The sequence below is a fragment of the Rhopalosiphum maidis genome, chromosome 1 (assembly GCF_003676215.2).
Source record: "Rhopalosiphum maidis isolate BTI-1 chromosome 1, ASM367621v3, whole genome shotgun sequence".
Classification (NCBI taxonomy): Eukaryota; Metazoa; Arthropoda; class Insecta; order Hemiptera; family Aphididae; genus Rhopalosiphum; species Rhopalosiphum maidis.
Genome location: NC_040877.1, coordinates 44,322,207 through 44,341,897, shown reverse-complemented (window position 1 = coordinate 44,341,897; position 19,691 = coordinate 44,322,207). Strand labels below are relative to the sequence as shown.

At 25.6% G+C, this 19,691-nt stretch overlaps 1 protein-coding gene across 3 annotated transcripts; it reads left to right on the top strand.

Moving 5' to 3' along the window:
• Positions 1 to 1,182: 1,182 nt before the first annotated feature.
• LOC113548820 (bromodomain-containing protein DDB_G0270170-like) lies at positions 1,183 to 16,763 on the top strand. Of its 3 annotated transcripts, XM_026949898.1 has the most exons (7): positions 1,183 to 1,586; positions 7,841 to 8,090; positions 13,223 to 14,647; positions 14,714 to 14,923; positions 15,344 to 15,410; positions 15,503 to 15,622; positions 16,708 to 16,763. In XM_026949898.1, exons 1-7 carry the CDS (start codon positions 1,291 to 1,293, stop codon positions 16,725 to 16,727), a joined length of 2,388 nt encoding a protein of 795 aa, XP_026805699.1. In that variant the 5' UTR covers positions 1,183 to 1,290; the 3' UTR covers positions 16,728 to 16,763. The 3 variants fall into 3 exon arrangements, with proteins under 3 accessions (XP_026805699.1, XP_026805698.1, XP_026805697.1); XM_026949897.1 differs by lacking the exon at positions 16,708 to 16,763 and having other exon boundaries at positions 15,512 to 15,919; XM_026949896.1 differs by lacking the exon at positions 16,708 to 16,763 and having other exon boundaries at positions 15,503 to 15,919.
• Positions 16,764 to 19,691: the final 2,928 nt, after the last annotated feature.

Genomic DNA, 19,691 nt, shown 5'->3' with positions numbered 1-19,691 from the left:
AATTGTTTTTTGCCATACAGAGTAGAAGGAAATACTGGGTTCTTACCTGGTGACCATAGATTTTCTAGATGTTGAATTTTTCAACATTAGTTAATTTTTTACCAACCAACAGCTTTATATCAAAAACACTATGCACATTTGAAATGTCTAAACCCGATTGTATTTCTGAAGTTTGGATTTCCAGTAGTCCTTCGGGTTCTTCCACCCTAGGGAGCTTAGCCAGTACATTTGATGTTGTAAAATAACTACTTTTGCTTCATTTACTATTTAATTAGTAAAATTAGATTTATATTTATATTATGCCGAAAAAAAAATATGAAAATTACGAATGGTAACGACAACCGATCTGTTAACAGTAAACAAATAATACATGATAGCGAATTGTATCATAGCGATAATGTAGCGATAACACCAATTACTATCTATGAAAGCGTGTGACTGTATCACCATACAATGGTGATATTCAGAACAGTTACGTGATATTGTGGTAATCATCTGCAACGGTGACTTCTCGATCCGAGCTTGCACGTTCTGTATTCTTATCAACTACCTATCATACATTTTTATTATCACAATATCACGAAGCTCAGTACTGAATCGAATCAATTATTCATTTTTGTCAAACATTTTTATTATTTTAGAAAGATATGACACGGTTCAAGGGGGGGGGGTATCCGGACCCCAAGTCCATTAAGACTAATGTTACATTAATAGCAATATCAAAAAGCATATAAATTATACTTAACATAGGCTGACAAATCATCTTCCCTCAGAATCATTTTCGTGTAAAATAATATACCAATATATCATTGAATTCAAATCTAACACATCCATCATAGTGACCTACTACTCGTATTACTCGACACGACGACACCTACTACTAGCACATGCATGCAGCAGAGCGGTACCCACTAGCCCACATTTTCTTTAGTAATTTTAATACACTATCTCGGATGTTAATACAAATAATTATTATTATTAAAAAGGATTAAGGATTAATACTTCCTTTTGTATGACTACCGTCCTGGTGATAATGCTCAATTTGATAACGGCTGACTGACATGGATGCTATCATAAGCAAACCAGGACACTGTTACAAGTACCAAGGCCATAGTTTCTGCCACCACCGAATTCTGACATACAATTACTACAGACCACGGTAGTTGCAGCCCACCACTGGACCGGTTCGCTCGTGGCGCGTCGTTTTCGTCCGTCCCGTTTCTATCCGGTTGCCGTCAGTTCAACGTTCGTCGCCGCTCAGACGCTCAGTCGTTACTCGTCACCCCTATCATGACTCCGGTACCTATAGAAATCATCGATACCAAGATACTAAAGCCGTTTAAATACCCAAGACTTGTGCACGAAGGTTACCTATACCATTTTCACAAAAAATGCAGTCGTCACCTCCGATGGAAATGCAATCGTGTTTATTCGTTTAAGTGTCCGGCGGTGCTCAAGACGAACCTGGATTTGCTAAATCCACGGTGTGTCGCCATCGATCACGAACACGTTCACGGAGACGACTCGATCGCAGTCGAACAATTAAAATTAAAATTGCGCGTACTCCAAACTTCGACCTTAATCAAGTAAGATATTATAAAAAAAAAAATGCACACATACCTACGCACATACTAGGATACGTATATGTATATTTAATTAAATTATTGTACCTCCATAGTAGTGCGTTGGGAGTTCCTTAAGACCATTAATTTCCCCATAATCTTGGTTTATAAGTTATCAATTAAGAATATTGATAATAACGTGCTATGTTATAATAATTTTATGTACTGTTTCCAACATTAAAAGTATTTCACACAATGCAGTATCTATATAATATTATTAATTATCCTGTATTTTTATATTAATTTATTTTTTTTTCATTTGTATTATTTAGGTATTTGATGATTGTTAAATGATTAACCGACAATGACTTTATTTTTACTCCATAAATAATTCATTTCATGATCTTAGCTTAACTATTAGTTCTAATTTAGTTGCCTTTGATTATTGAATTTAATTATTTTAAAACTAATAGTGTATTATAGTTACGTATTGTAAATTGTAATAAAATGATATGTTATCATTTTCAACTACAGTTTATATGTGGAATACCTACTCACTATAGTAGAGATGGACGATACTTCAAATTGTATTCAATATTATTTGAACTAATCAAATATAAAATTGTGTATGATAATCGTTATATTATGTGGGTTTAGTAAGGATTTTCAATTGTTGGTAACTTCAAATATTTCACATACCTATTGTATTTTATATTTAAATTTTTAAACAAAGTCGGTTATAATGCACTTTACCACCCGATGCAAATTTTTTGTTTTTTTACTATATAAGAACAATGGTACAATCAGAATTTGTCAGACTTACTTTCAAAGTTATAGCCTTTAGTAGTTAGCAATTTTGCGTTTTTTACGCGTGAGCGCAACGCTATGTATCACAATTTTTTCTTTTTTTTCTCAAAACTTATGTTTATTAATGAGTATTATTTATTTTTACGCCTATAATGCCCTATATTGCTGTTGTTACTTACTTGTAATTGGCCGTAATTGGGCTGTAAAGACTACCTACAATTCTTAAAAATTCAGTAAATGGATCAATATTTAATGCCTTACATTGTTTTAAAAACATAAATTTTGAAAGGTATCCAGCTATAAATGTTTTTTTTTTTTTATATTGGGGCAGTGAATATTTTGCATGTCACCATAGTCCCTCAATCGTGTTAGTGTGTTGATTTGTATCTGGATCTTTAAAGTTAATTCTGTGATTAACTTTAAAATGCTTATAACCTTTATCATTTAAACAATCATATGCTTAAAAAATATAGTACTTAATATATTAATTTTATATTCATACTTATTTGTAAAATACATACTTTCCAGCAATCAGAAATTATTGTAGTATTTGGTAGAATCCAATCTTTAATAATTTTTAGTAAAATTTCTTTATCCCTTTTTTCAACTGGAACTAAAAAGCATCGATTAGTGCCCCGCTCAATGCCTCCGAATACCCACTGGCCTTCCACATGATGGCCTCTATGGTATTTACGTTTTCCAAATTTGCTTTCATCAATTTCTATCTCAATAAATTCACCTCCGATTTTATTATTATTTAAAAGCATATGGTCAAAAGTAACCTCACGACAATAATTAGCCCAACCATTGTATGTCGACTTATGCTTAGTTCTTCCATAATGAACGTCTGATTGGTTTGTTTTATCTACAGATAAGTTAATAAAATAATTTTGGCAATTGATAAGTGTGAATTTGAAAAAAATGTTTTATTTCTTATAGAAACCTCGTATTCACATCTACTCAACTTCTTATGTCGATCTGTATATTTTTCACGGCATCTAGAAATATATGCAATACATACATAATTACAATAGAAGTTCTTATGGTAAATAGTCCAACTGTATTCTTAGTTTGCATAAAATTTCTTAAAAGTATTATTTCTTATTAGTTATACACTTTATTAAATTGATTAAACTAATAGGTATTCACTTAATATTGCGTTTTATCTTAATATTTTATTCATGTTATCATGCTTGTACATTATCTTAACATTTCATGTATGATGTGCATGTACAATACTGTAGCATTTAATTTATGTTGTTATGCTTTTATATTATTTTAACATTTCATGTAAGATATTATACTTGCACATTATTTTTAATATTTTATGTATATTATTATTTTAACATAAAATAACTACCCATTATATTAATTGCTTCTAGCTTGTATATTGTTTAGTTGTGCTTAAAATAATTGATAACATAATATTTTCTAAAATATTTGAAAATATATATTACCTTATATCACATTTTTTTCTTATAGTAGGTAGTTGTATTTTTGCACGGTTTTCTATTTTAGTTTGATTATTTGTCAATAATGGACTTGGATTATTGTTTAATATTGCTACTTATTATACTAGTATATTTTACTTTGTTTGTTAGCACAAACCATATACGTAAATGTTATATTTTAATTAATTAATGTAAAGGTATATTAGGAATGATATGTGCCTTATCATTTATGATTTGGTGACCTATCATTATTTTTAATTGTTTTAGAATCAATTAATTATACAGGATTCAATTAATTATATATTAATATAGCATTATAGTAACACATTTTTAATTAAAATTACTGCAAAAAAAATTGATATTTGGTAAATTATATGATTTATATTTTACTTAATAAATGTAATTCCTAAACTACTTATACTATCTAGGTATATTAGTATAATACAATATTATCTTCTTCATTAGATGCAGAATTATTATATTCTTTCATGTTTTCCTAATGTATGCTACCTGTCAATAGATATTACATTATTACATACTGTTATAAATGTTATATTTATGTATTATTTAAACAATTTAAATAACTTAGTACATTAAATATTATTTATCTATATACGTATACCTAGATATACTCTTTAAGAAAATAATTATTCCTTTTTAATTTCACAAATGCAAACTGCACAAAATTTAAATATAGTTATTTGAGTAGTTTTAACTCAATATAAAATATAAGTTTAAAATTATAAACAATCATAATAACTATTTTATTTTTTGTAACTTATGGCATTAATATATACATTAAAAAATAATAGTTTTCCTGAGTCGACTATATTCAACATTTATGTGTTTAAAAGTAAAATGTAAGTATTAAATAGTACCCTATGACATTGAATTAGATCTTATTGAATCCATTGATTCAATTTAAAAAAATCTGTTTTAGATTAGATAATCATTTATAGTTCATCCTGAAAAACATTGCTCATATCAAATTAAATAATGCCAGTGAATTTACTTTCCATTAAATGTAAACTACTTATATTTTTAATTCATTAATTTTAACTGCGTTGAATTTTTATATAATTATTTATATTTTTTGACACGACATATAAAATATAATTTTAAACTTATATCCAATTATAATTACTATTTTATTTATTTGGTAATCTTGTATCAAATTTTTAATCCTTTTTTTTCACATTGAAAATAAAATAGTCAAAAATTTTAATTGTCAATAAATTATATTATTTCACGTAGGAAATGCTGAAGTGAACATTTGATAAAAATTCTAAGTATCTACGATTATATGTTTTTTGAATCACAATAAAATAACAAAGATCATTTCGCCAAACAGTTATTTTATGGGTGAATAATTTATAATGTTGTAAACATTTGAACTTCTAACGTACCTAAAAAATTTATTTGACTTCCTAGCACAATTTTTTTTTTTAATGTAGGTTGAAAAACCTTAAAAGATCCATTTATAGACTTTAAACTATAAAAATTATAAAAATGTATGCAATTTTGTCAAAAATAATAACAATAAATAAATTTCTGTAGATTTGCTCTTAATTTATTTTTTTGATAACATATTATGAAGAACTTTATATTAAATGTTTGATCAAATGAAACATTTTTTTTTATTGGCATTTTGAACAAATTACTTAAAAAAAAAAATTTATTTCATAAATTATTTTTTATAAATAGCTCAAAATATTTTAAGTATAATAACACAAATAGAAAAAGAAAATTATGTAATAAACACTTGGTTAAAAGTTGTTAGAGTAATTTATTATTAAATTAGCTATGAACAAATAAAGAAATTAATTTTGTGATAAACTAGGTTTTTACTATTTTTTTTAGATTTTAGTAATTCTGATTGAATTAGATTGTATTGATTTCACAATGATGTTTGTGTATCTGTTTACACAATAAGTAGTCATAAAAAATTTTCAATTTTCAGGGTGGTTTTGTATATCAAATAAGATTTATTTTGTACATTAGAGAAGTAAAAATAGGAACAAAACAAAACTAAAATTAAGGAAAAATTAGGAATTTGTATGCAAATCCAATTTTCAACTTAATCAATTTGTTTTTTAATTGGAGAATAAATCACTATAGATACTTAAAATTTTCACCAATTGTCTATATTATTATTTTCTATCAAAATATTTTAACTGTTTTCGGACTATTTATAGATATTTTAAATTATTTGCTGAATAAAAATGCTTGAAAATGTATTATAAAGTTTCTCATAAATCGCTTATTTACCTATTAAAAAATATTTAAAATGTATCGTTACAATATTTATTTACAAGTGTTTAAATTTAAAATGTTTACAAAAAAAAAAGATTTTCTTTTTACATCTAAGAATTGAAAAATTAACACAAGATTCCTCAAACGTTGTTGTGCTTACAAAAATAAATCAGTTTTCTGGAAAGTCATTTAATTTCATTGATAACTTTGAAAAGTAGTGCGAAAATTTGTTTTTGACACTCCCTCAAAGTAAAAACATATTTTTACTGCCTCAAACGCTGAAGATTAGGTTGAAGGTACTTGAAATGTTCGTCAAATGTTTATATTAACATTATCTATAAACAATTAAATTTTTTAAATATTTCGACTAAACCATTTACGGGCATGATAAATTTTTTATTTTTTTGTTTTACATTTGAATGCTGATTATCTGGAGTTTATTTACGTACGAATAATGCATTCTATTGTATTTTCAATTATTATCGCTAATAATGTTTTCGTTCTGTCAAAAAAACTTGAAATACTTATAATTTTTTATTAGGAAAATTAAAAAAGTTGAGCATATTTCTCAAATGTATACAAGTATACAACGTCTGAAATATAAATATTGACCAATTTATTCTTTGAAGAACAAAAAAAAATTCTAATTTCTATTTTTTTTTACAATAATTTGTAAAATTTTTTACAGTTAAAAATTCATGAAATGTTTAATATTTATAACTAAGGTTCTAAGGTTTAAAAATGTAATACATATTTCTTTGTGTTTTCAACTTATAGGTATTAATAAAAATATCTACTGTAAAGTTAAATTAATTTTTGGTGAGCATCTGAAGTTAAAATTTTACGAAATTTTTCACGCGTAAAATAAAAACTTCTAATAAAACGATTTTATTTTTTATATTAGATATTCAAAAACGAATAGCCACTGAGAGGCACTCGAAATTTTCACCAGACATATTAGTATTTACTTCACATTATAATCTTTTTGGAACTCGCATTAATTTCTTTCAAATTTTCACGATATTGGCTATTTGCCTGTAAAATTAATATTCTTTCTCTAAAGATTTTTGATATTTTGTTGTAAGACAAATTAATTTGATTTTGCTGAAACTACTTTCAAATTTGAACGTAATTACTTAAGTATTTAATCAATAACTAACAATGTTAATTATTTTGTTATGATTTAAAAAAACTATTCGCGGTAACTTACAACTTTTACGTATTTTATATTACTATACTATACGCAATGACATTTTAATGTATTTTTAGATATTATCTGGTTATATATATATTGAACTTCCAAACCCCCCTTATTTACGTGCCTGCTACTAATTATCCTAAACTGACAAATCATCTTTGTTCAGAATAGTTTTTCGTATACAATGATACCTGTCATTGCATTCAAATTTAACACATTCATCATAGTGACCTACTCTCCATCTCTACTATACAGCAAAACGATACCCACTTGCCCACCTTTTATTCGTAATTATCAGGTATAAAGTGTTAGGAGGTTTTCAATAAAAACAGTAAACATAAAAAGTTAGTAATTTAATAGACATAAAAAAAAGTTTTAAAAAAACATTGTAAAATTAATACATTTTTAGCTCAGTCTAGATTCGAAAATATTTAGATAAATTAAATTGTAGATATTTATAGAAACAAAATATTTATTTTTTTCATAAAATATATTGGAAATTATTTTAAAAGATTGTATCATGTAATAATAATTGTATTAATATTATTAATTATTATTTTTTTTTTTAGGAAAAATATCTGTTTTAAATCAAATGATTTGGACAAATTTGATGAAGAAATTCACTCACCTGATAATAAGCTAGTCAGATTTTGTGCTTCTATGAATGAAATTTATATTATTGATCCACTTGATCCCGATCATGAATATGGAAATGCTAAATCGGAAGAAATAATCAAAATTAATAATTCAAAAGATACAAGTTTTAATTTTGAAAATTGTTCGTACACTAGATTACAACAACAAAATAACCAAAAACAAGTAAGATATTTAAATTTAAATTTAATCATTTATTTTTTAAATTGCATGTAATAAATGTATTTTTAATTTTTAAAAATGTAAAAAAAAAATTTAAAAACTTATTCTTGCATTGTTACTATTATTGTTATTCTAAATATCTAAATAATCACATCTATTGTATCTTCTTCTTATTATCATATATATAATAAAACGTGAAAAATAGTTCGTTTACTATATAGAAAATGCGCAGCGGTCGCATAGAAAAAAGCTCTATGTGCATTGTGCGCCATGCGGTCGATTATATTAATTATTATTATTTCTACTAGCGTGATTTTTCGAATATTTTTCACTTTTCACAGGATTTTAACTGGACTTTTCCAGAGTTTTTCCAATCCGTTCTTTTCATATTCGCGTAATGTGCGTCTTTTGAAAGCCGCACGTGTACATGCAGTTTTTCGCCGTTTGCGTTTGTAGCGATCACTGTAACGAATACGACTGCCGACAACGGTCCTCCGGACGTTTTTCTTCGCTTTTTATTTTCTCACATAGGATCACAAACGCCGATCGATGTACGAGATATTTATTCTATTTTTTTGCTTAAATTTACACGTAAAGCACTGATGTTTGAATCGGAGCCCATTTATCAATTATAATCGGGCACGTATACAGGGGGGGGTCAACCCCCCCACCCGGAAATAATTTCGATCAACGAGGAAAAAATTGTTTTATTGTGTTGCGGCACAATTTGTATTTTTAAATTTTGTAAACCCCCCCCTCCCCGAATTTTTTTTTTGTGTACGTGCCTGATTATAATATATCGTATTTATATTGTTTTGTTATTCTCTGTAGCTTTAACGGGTTGTGCTGTATATCATATAAAAGTGTTTCTATTCGTGTACTTGGGTGTATGACAATAATATTTTATGTTTTTGTACACCAAATAATGCAATGTTATTAAAACACTGATACTACTATCAACATTGGGATACTTTTCTTTTTGCAACATTTAACATCATGAAAGGAGATATGTATTAGATTGTTTATTTCAATCATAGTAGTATAATTTATAATATAGAGATAGACAATAAGAACAGACAAATACCAACATTAAATAATATGTAACATTTTCCTGTGGTAAGATTTTTGTTAGGTAAATTAATTAGGCTTTTGGAGTGTAATAGTTATCCAACACTCAACTAATAAAAATCAATATATAAACGTTATAATGTATTTTTGTTAATAATATGTAATATTAAACAATTAATAGTATTCATTAGCCACCACGTGTTTGTAAAACTTTGCTCAAGAGTAAATAAATTATTTAATAATTAATAATCATCAATAAGTTTTAATTTATGGCCTGAATTGTTTATAATATATTATATTTAATATTTGAGTATAATTCTACAGGTTTATTAAATTTAAATAATTATATTCTTATATTGTTGAAAAAATAGGTACCTACCTAATGAAACACAATATATGTATTAATATTTAAATCTTTGAATGAATTTGATACATTCAAATAGTATATAATATTATAATATATTAGTCATATTATGAAATATGTATGTAATAATGCACATAAATCGGTAATTGTTGACATATACATTAAAAAGACAATTAATAAGAATATCCTAGTTTCATTACACACAATTCAACGAATCGCATAAGTGAAACAGTTCTGGATGCAAAATTCGTCACGGCTCAGAAACGGTTTAAGTGCTCGAGATTCAGCACTGTAAATGCATTCACACTCAACTATCAAATATCATAATATTATATGTACGATATGTTAAATAATCTAACAGGTCTTTATATAGGAACTTTATACTATTCGAAGTTCGAGTTTACACAAATTTTGATTTCACTTGCTACACGTACACAGGGCCGGCGCTACAAATTTCGGAGCTCCGTGCAAAATAGTTGAAATAAAATAATACATAACGATTAATTTTTAATATTTACTCTTTATTTTTAGTTATATATATAAAATAAATGTATACAATAAAATAATATATTATATTATTTATTATTGATTATATATTTTAGAACGATTTTTTTTTTTAATTTTCGTTTGCAAAATCATTTATAAGTGTGTCATAATTGATAGTTTCAGCTATATCTTTTTCAATGGATATTGTTGAAAGTCCAGTTAGTCTTGTTTGTGGCATAGTGCTTCTTAGATAGTTCTTCATTAATTTCGTGGTCTACACGACGCACGGCGACTTTTTATATAATTCGATCTATTTTTATTATATTATTTTGTGTACGTTGTCGGAGTACGTCGGCCGACGATTCGGACCGACCACGTTGACAAATGACAATAGAGATCGATTATAATAATTATGTTTTTTAGTATGTCTTATGCCTATCAGTGGTCTAGTAGTCTGTCTGCACCCTTTTGCCGAGTTGAGCCGGGCGTACAGAATGATTATAAATATACTATTATTATTTTAATTTAATTTAATTGTTTTATTCTTTTAAAATATTCTGACATAAAATGAAGGTGACCACTCTCCCATCAATATTATATATTAATAAGTGTCATAAACACATAAATACACTCCAGATTACATACAAAAATATAATAAGAATGTTTACTTTTTAAATAATTTAAAATGCAATACATTTATTTACTGTTGTATAAATTAAATAAATAAAATCATAATATTAATAATAAAAAAGTTATTTACCTATAGTGACTGCCAGTTGTATAAATATTAAAAATATTAATATATTATAATATTATTCGCGTGTCTCTACACTTGTAATGCGTGTGCGCAAATGACAGATAAATCATAAATTCATAAATGAAACAATATCAGTAGACACAAGTAAGTAATGAGATCAAAATAATATTATCAACATGACAACATTCAACATAATCTATTTATACTCTTCAGTTAATCAATGCATGTACAGCCGACACCACGAAAATACCCATAATTATTTTTTATCAACAATAATAGCTATAACTATAAATACAATAATAATAATATTATTAAAAGCATATTAATAAGTTATTATGTCAATCACCAGTACAGTATTAATAAAAATATAGCACACAAGTACTGTTCTCTAAGATATCACCTAACTATTATTTCAACTGTAGTTTAAAATATAATATTTTCATTAATAATGTAATATTTTCTAAATTATAATATTTATTCAGTAATGATTTGTTTTCTGCGGGGCCCCAAATTTGTGCAGGGCCCTGTGCAGGTGCACCGGTTGCACTGCCATTGCGCCGGCCCTGCACGTACACCATCCGTGATCCAACATAGTCGAATTGCCTATCTGGGAGGTTTAATTTCGTTTAAATGAATTTTTCCTGATGATATCTGACAACTTAATTTAAGTTTTAACATGTAATTCAACTAACTTTTATATATAAATAATAATAATAACTGATTAGCGTAATAAATGAAAAAGACACTAAGTTAATCGGGAACGATTATATGCTTCTAAATCCATTACTTATTAAATAATTATAACTTGGTGATATTACCTCTCTGATTCCTGTATCGACTTGCTTGTTGAAATCGCAGTTCAAGATGTAACGTGAGGTGATTGATTTATATATTAAAATAATTAGACCTTTTTTCTTTGATTAATTATGGTTATTTTATTTAACTATTTTTTTGTTTAACACAATTTAATATACGTACTTTAATTTATTATAAACGTTTATAACTAATAATTTATTATTATGTCTTATTGCATGAACGATCTGCGTAGTCTCTTACACTCGCCTTTGATAACGCGCAGACTGGAAACCTTATATAATATAATGTGTGTGTGTGTACAATATCTTATCGTTTATGGCTAATAGTTGTTATAATTTTAAATTTAAAAAAGATATGATGGCTTATGCGCACATCATTACATTAGTTATAGAAAAACTGTTAACTCACAAATACGGTAATTGACTTAATCACATTTTTAGTGACCAATTTCTTCTAGACCATTCCCTATCGATTTTTCGGTGAAACGATTTTCACTCAACCACCTCGAAGGTGGTTTCTATACACCGGAAACGAGTTTCATTATAAAAGTGATAAAATTTTAACAATTTCATTAAATTGCTTGTATTTTGAATTAGAGAATTTAATAAATTAATATTTTATTTGTTTCACAACTTTAAATAATGTCAGCATAGGACTGTCTACATGTATGTTAGGAATTTTTTTATTTTATAATTTTTACACATGATTGTCCAACTTTGCTGAAATTGCATGTAGTTTCTTCTGATATAGATTGTGTGATGCACTATTGTGTGTTTTAGTAGACCTGAAATTAGAACAAGTATAAAATTACATAATATATAATAAATCATTCTGTCATGGTTTTAAATTCTTTAATTTCTCAAATATTTATTCATTAAAATATTAAAATGTAAATAATATTATGTAATATATTGTTATTGTAAAATAAAAATGTGGCAATCCACATTATTTAAGTATAAAAAATCTCCATTACAAAATTTAGAACTACATAATAACATTGTAATTAATCACTTGATAAATTTATTCATTTTACCTCAAAGTATTTATTTCTCCAAGTAATATATAAAACTATTACATGCATACACTCATGATGATTATTTAAGTGTGCCTGATTTTTTTCATGTATACAAAATATAAAATAATTAACTGCAAGTATACATAATATAAGTATCCATAAAATTAATTAATCTAGAGAAATTGCTTGAAAATATCTATTTTCAATCTCATAAAATCAGTACAATCTTATTAAATTTAATCCTAAAGTATTTAATATTAAAGAAGTAAGAGCCTATTATGACTTATTTAGTAAGTTAAATAAATTCCTTTGTAAATCTTGACATGCATTTTACCAACAATTACAAATAATATATTAAATAAAACTTAAATTAATAAATTCAACTTACTTAAGTCATGGTAAAAAAATATTGAACATACTTAATCAAATTAGAGATGCATTTTACAGTTTTACAAAATACAATTTATTATTAATAATTCACGATTACTTTTATAAAATATAATATGTATTTAAAACTATCAATTTAAATTGTTAAAAAAAAAAGCAATTGATGATATTGGGTGGTTTTTTCTTTATTTATGTATATATATATTATTGATCTAGAATTATATACTAAAACTGTTTTTTAGATTATAATTGAAAATGGCATAACGGACAATCATACAAACTATTCTTCGCTAAAAAAATGTATTCAAAAGCGTCGAGGAAGACCACCAAAAAAAAAAAATATGATTGTCAGTGAGAAGAAGGAAAACGATACACAAAATAATGAAATTACTTTACTTACAAATACACATAAGGAAACAAATATTTTGACTACAGACACACCCAAAGAAATAAATAATTTGACTACTAATACTCGAAAAGTCAAAAATTCTTTGATTAATGATGTGCACAAAAATAAAAATACTTTGAGAAATAAAAAAAATAAAAATACATATATTTTGACTAAAAATAATCGCAAAGGAAAAAAATCTTTGGTTAGTGGTATAAAAAATGAAAAAAATATATCAACTGCTAACAGTAACACATCCAAAAGATCTTTAACTACAAATATACACACACAAAAGAATATTATAACTACTCGTAAACAAAAAAATAAAAATTCATTAATCACAAATGTTAACGGAATAACAATTTCTTCAAAAGTAAAAAAATACACTTCAAAATTTACAAACCAAAAGTCAAATACAAATAAAAATTCACCTATAATTATAAGTACATCTACTATTACAAGTACATCTACAACTTTAACATCTCCAATTAAAAGTATACCTAAAATAGAAGGTGCGCCTACAGCTCTAAAAACTACAATTATATGTACTCCTACAATTGTAAGTACACCTACAGTTACAAGTACTCCTATAATTGAAAGTTTACCTACTATAAAAATGGCACATACAATTGAAAGATGTATGAATAAGAGTATTGATTATGAGGATAATATAGTTATTATTAGTGACAACGAAGATGATGATTCTAATTTTAATTTTTTTGAAGTTGATAATGAAGAGGTTAATAATAAAATCAATGAAATTGATTTAAAGGATTATGATTTTATGATACTTACGGATCTTAAAAAAAATTTGCCTACAATTGAAAGTACATCTAGAATTATAAATACTCCTACAATTGAAAATACATTTACAATTGTAAGCACACCCACAGTTGCTCCTACAATTAAAAGTACGTCTATAATTACAAGTACTCCTATAATTGAAAGTACATTTTCAATTGAAAGTACACCTACAGTTACAAGTACTCCTATAATTAGAAGTTTACCTTCAATAAAAATGACAGATACAATTGAAAGATATAATATGAACATCAAGAATATTGATTATGAGGATGATATAATTTTTATTAGTGACGACGAAGATGATGATTCTATTTTAAATTTTTTTGAAGTTAATGATGATGAAGAGAATAATAACGAAATTGATGAAATTAATGAAATTGATTTAAAGGATTATGAAATTATGATATTCACGGATCTTAAAAAATATTGGCCTACAATTTTAAATAAAATGAGTGATCCTTTGACAGGAATTAAGGTAATATAGTTTTTAGTTTTTTACATTTAAAAAATACTTAATTATTACTATTAATTGATTTTGTAGGTATTTGAAAGTATTTTATTAAATAAATTATTATTACGGATGATTCGAGGAAATATTAAAACTAAAAAAAAATTAGAACATTTATATACATCTATCAATTATTGGAAAACAAAGTATGACTGTTTGTCACATCAAATAAAGACATTAGTAAATAGTACAAAAAGTGATAAAAATACAAGACTTATAAATATTCAAGATAAAAATGTAAAGGTAAATTTGAATATTCTTTATTTTAATGCTTAATAAACAAATATTTATATCTTAACCAGCATTATTATTATAGCTTTTCCGCCTGTATATTTTTTACTTATTATTACATATTATTTTATTTATTGTATGTGATTCTGCTTTGATCTTATTCTTATTTTTGTCATTTTTTATGATGAGAACCATTTACCATATTTTTTCTGTAAAATTGATATTGTAGTTCTGAATTTTTCACCTGCTTGATCTTTCTCTTTTTTTTTTACTAAGCCAACTTATATTTTAGATAATAATAATTTTTATTTTATTTTATTATAATAATTTAGTGTACTATTTAAAGTGAATATCAATTATTCATATAATTTTACTAGTTAATTATTCTTTTCAATTTAATGTTATACTTAAAATGTTTTAACTGTATTTTAGGACACAACATTATGTTCAAATATTGGAGTTGATAAGCAAGCAAATAATATTGATATAAAGAAAAAAGGTTAACCAAACTATCTTGCACAAACAATAATTCAAAATCACATAGGGTTAAGAAAAAACTAAAAATACATTAATCTTAATTTTTTGTTTCAGTTACCACAGAATTAAAAAGTGATATTACACCAGACAATTTGAAAACTTCAAAATTATACCAACAATCTTTAAAGAGTAAAAACAAATACCTATCTGAATCTGCTTCCGATATTATGACAAGTAAATCTGAAGAAATAAAAACGAATATATCTTCTTATCTTCTATGTATTCCAAGCGATTTAACTATTACTGAACAAAATAATTTAACTCAATCTGACTCTCTTATTAAGATTAATCAATCTAAAGATAATGAATCAAATGAACTTTTTACTCCAGTGTCTGATGTTACAAAAGCTTTAGAATTAAGCCCGAAATCGTTAAAAAGAAAAATATCTAATTTGATTAAAAATAACACGAGTATTGAGATAATTAAACCTAAATTTGTAAATAAATAATAATAACAATTTGTTTTTTGTATAGGTAAGCATACATTTCTTTCTTTATGGTATACCCCGGTATCCGGTATTCCAAATTATCTTTTAGAACTTTTTTTTTCGTAATTATTTAATTATTTATTGTTTTTACGTATTTTATAATAATTTATATAGATATCATTATTTAATATTATTATATACTATTATACGTATTGACAATTTCATAATATATTAGTATATATATATATATTATGTATATAAATACAAATATATATGTATACATAGCATGGAAACCCAATATTATTATAGGTATAGATATGAATTATTATGTAGATAATATACTAATATATAATATAATATGTTGTAGCATTTAATTCACTAACATAGATACTGGAGTGACACACGATTCCATACAATATATTTTTTACTTGACCAGAATATAAAACGATTCCATAGGAAAAAAGCTATGACGTTACCAATTATGGAAAAAAAAAATAATAAACATATATAATTATAATGTTAGTTAATATTTATAAAATTGTATTGTACTGTTGTAATAAAAATAAACGAATTAGTTAATACATCTCATAAAATAAATAATTAAAAATAAAGTTTATACAAAATGTGATAAGAAGTTGATTTCAATTTTTTTAATTTATATATGATAAAGGTCAAAAGGTAAATAACAATAATAATATATTAGAAATGATTATTTGTTTTCTAACGCTAAAATAAAATAAGATAAATGTAACACAAAATAGTAAAAGTTAGTGAAAATTGAATAACTGAATTAAATTAAAGTTCATTGCTATCTTTTTTCTTGATATATAGGACTTTGGACCTACTTCTGATAAAAATACTGTAAATAATTCAGATAGAAATGCTTGAATATGGAGTAAAACCATTCGATGTCTAAAATGGTTTTTAAAATGCAATAGGCAACAGTGCAACATCATAGCATACGAGGACGTGCAGGCATCGCACACAGACCTCAATACAGTAACATTATGTTTAAAACGTAATTAACATGTTTTCGGCTATAGCAACTGTGTTATACACTATTCCTTGCGATCGTTTTATGTTCAGCCTTTAAAGGACCATTAAATTTATATAATATATTAAATAGTTTATATTATGATGAAAAAAATTATCTTCTAAAAATCGTATGTGTGTACGTTAATTACGGTAATTTTTAAATATTATGCGTGACGTTACGGATTTGTTTGCCGTGGCTGCAGTAGTGCAGTCCTACATAATAGTATAATAACTCTGATAATATTACACAGTACACAGTAATACTTATTCAATTTTACTTCACATAATTGCTAATGAGCTTATTTTTTAAAATTTTAACCTAATTAAATATTTTTAAAAGTAACTCTTAATTTTTCTTTTTGTATAATTATATTACATATTTTGTTTTAATATTAATAAAATAATAACAATTGTATAATAAATTTTAATACTCTGTTGTCATATAAGAGATTTTATATAGATGTTTATTTTTCATAACAATATAGTCTTATCGTTGTATTAAATACATAAATATCTTTATGATTATAATAATTCTTTATGAGAAAATCTAAAAAAAAATTAATTTTCCCCAAACCATTTTTTTTAAACTATTGTCTTTGAAATTGCACCCAAACACTGAACCCAACATTTTGGTGGCTGTATGTTACAAAATTAAAATTTAATTAATCTAATATAATAGAACACAACATTTTTTTTGATAATGTAAGTGCAGTGTACTAAATAAGAGTTGTATTTTTATAATGAACTATAAAGATTATAATATAATATCATAATATGCCACAACGGATAAACATAAAACTATACCTATATATTATATACTATGATTCAAGATTAAACCAAAATGTGATATAATTATACAATTTGAAAGATTAAATGTGTATAATTATATTTTTGTTATAACTTATAATATTATTAATGTTAAACTTACCTATAGTAGGTATATAGCTTTAATTATATACCTGTTAATATTTATAATTAATAATAATAAATATATTTTTATGAATTTTATTTTTATTTTTTTATACTAACTACTAACTAGTGATTATTATCTATTGTTTGCAATATATATATTAAATTTGTTTTAAAAAAGAAAATGTAAGTAAAGTATAGCTAAAACTATGCATACTACGGTTCACATATTATATAGTTTAATATTTTAAAGCAGTCTTGCGCCGATTGAATAAAATATAATAGGTTTAGAATGTTTTATAATGGTGTGTGCATCAACGTATTATCAATTATGTGTTGAAATGTAATTTTATTTAATTAACAAAAAATAAAATAAATATTTTACACGGAACAAATTACAAAACTTCAAAAAAAAAAAAATCATCAAATATTATTCAAAATCTATTAAAAGGAAACAATGATATTATTACCATTAAAGTAGGTAAAGAATTTAAATATAGTTAAGCAAAAAAAAATATTAATACAAATAACACAAATAAACTGAATATTTTGGCTTACATTAAATTAAATTCAAGATTGAAAAAATCCATTTTTTTTTAGAACAATACAAGTCAAAGTATTTATTCATTAAAAACATTGTTTCTTTTTTTTAATTTATTACAATGCTTTGTTTCAAGTGTAATAAAATTTAAGTACATTATAAAGACGTAACATCATTCTTTTATTATCTATATCTTAGTTTCTACTTGTAACTTCAAACAAATTTTCATAGAAAAAAATACCAATACAATTTTACGTTTTTTTTTTTTTTTTAAACATTTTAAACTGTGACGTCCAACGCAAATCACACACACACACACACACACATATACTCATTATCCATAGAAGGCCTAATTATAGATATATTGCGAGCGATAAGGCGACTTATCACATGAACCTCGAGTCTATGACCTCACCGCCTGGGTAAACATTGCACCCACGCACCACTCCTAGTACCCATGGGTTAGATGTAAAGGTCTCCCCGCACAGACGATCGCCAATTAATTACCTAATTAGGTCACTGGAACGTATAGACCACGTAACATCAATATTCTTATTATTATAATTAATTATCTGCACGTGTGTGACCCCCTCTGTCGCCTGTTTGTTCGTGACAACCACATATCATGGTATGGGCCGACAACGCAAAGGCACGGCACTCTTTTTTCTCCTGCCTTCATAAGATGAACTACTGTGAGTAGAAGCCGTTTTGCTGGTGCGCCGAGGGACGACACGTCTTCACACTCCGTATTGGTATTTGGTAATGTTCGTGGTTAACCCCATCATTTTTTTTTAATATACAATAATATATCACCGTGGCCGGTACTTTGCATGTTTTTATAATTATTAATTATTCTTATTTAAAAGGTATGAATTATCATTATTATATTATTATTATTCTATTCTGACCGAGTTTTGTGCCAGGTGGCTTTCTCGGCACCAACTTGCGCTTTTAAGCAAATACGCAAATAAATTTCAAATAGTTTATTTCTCTCAAATTGATGTTTTTTTATTATATTATCGACTATACGTATATCACTGTCCAAATGTCACTACAACCCGTATCTATTATTTAACAATAAAAAAGAAAAATCCACAGTACTCCGGCTTTCGGGCCTCGGTTTGTGGTTGGCGACCGTACAATCCTATTCGAGGCGGCCATATGACTCTCGACGGGGAACAAAATTGAGTCGAATCGTCACAAAACGTTTACTTATATAATATTTTTTTTAAGCAAAATCACTTGTTTAAAACACATTCCAATCTTGGTATTAATAGTATGTATATTGTACATGCATCTATTTTTATTTTATTAAGAAACTCTTATAGTT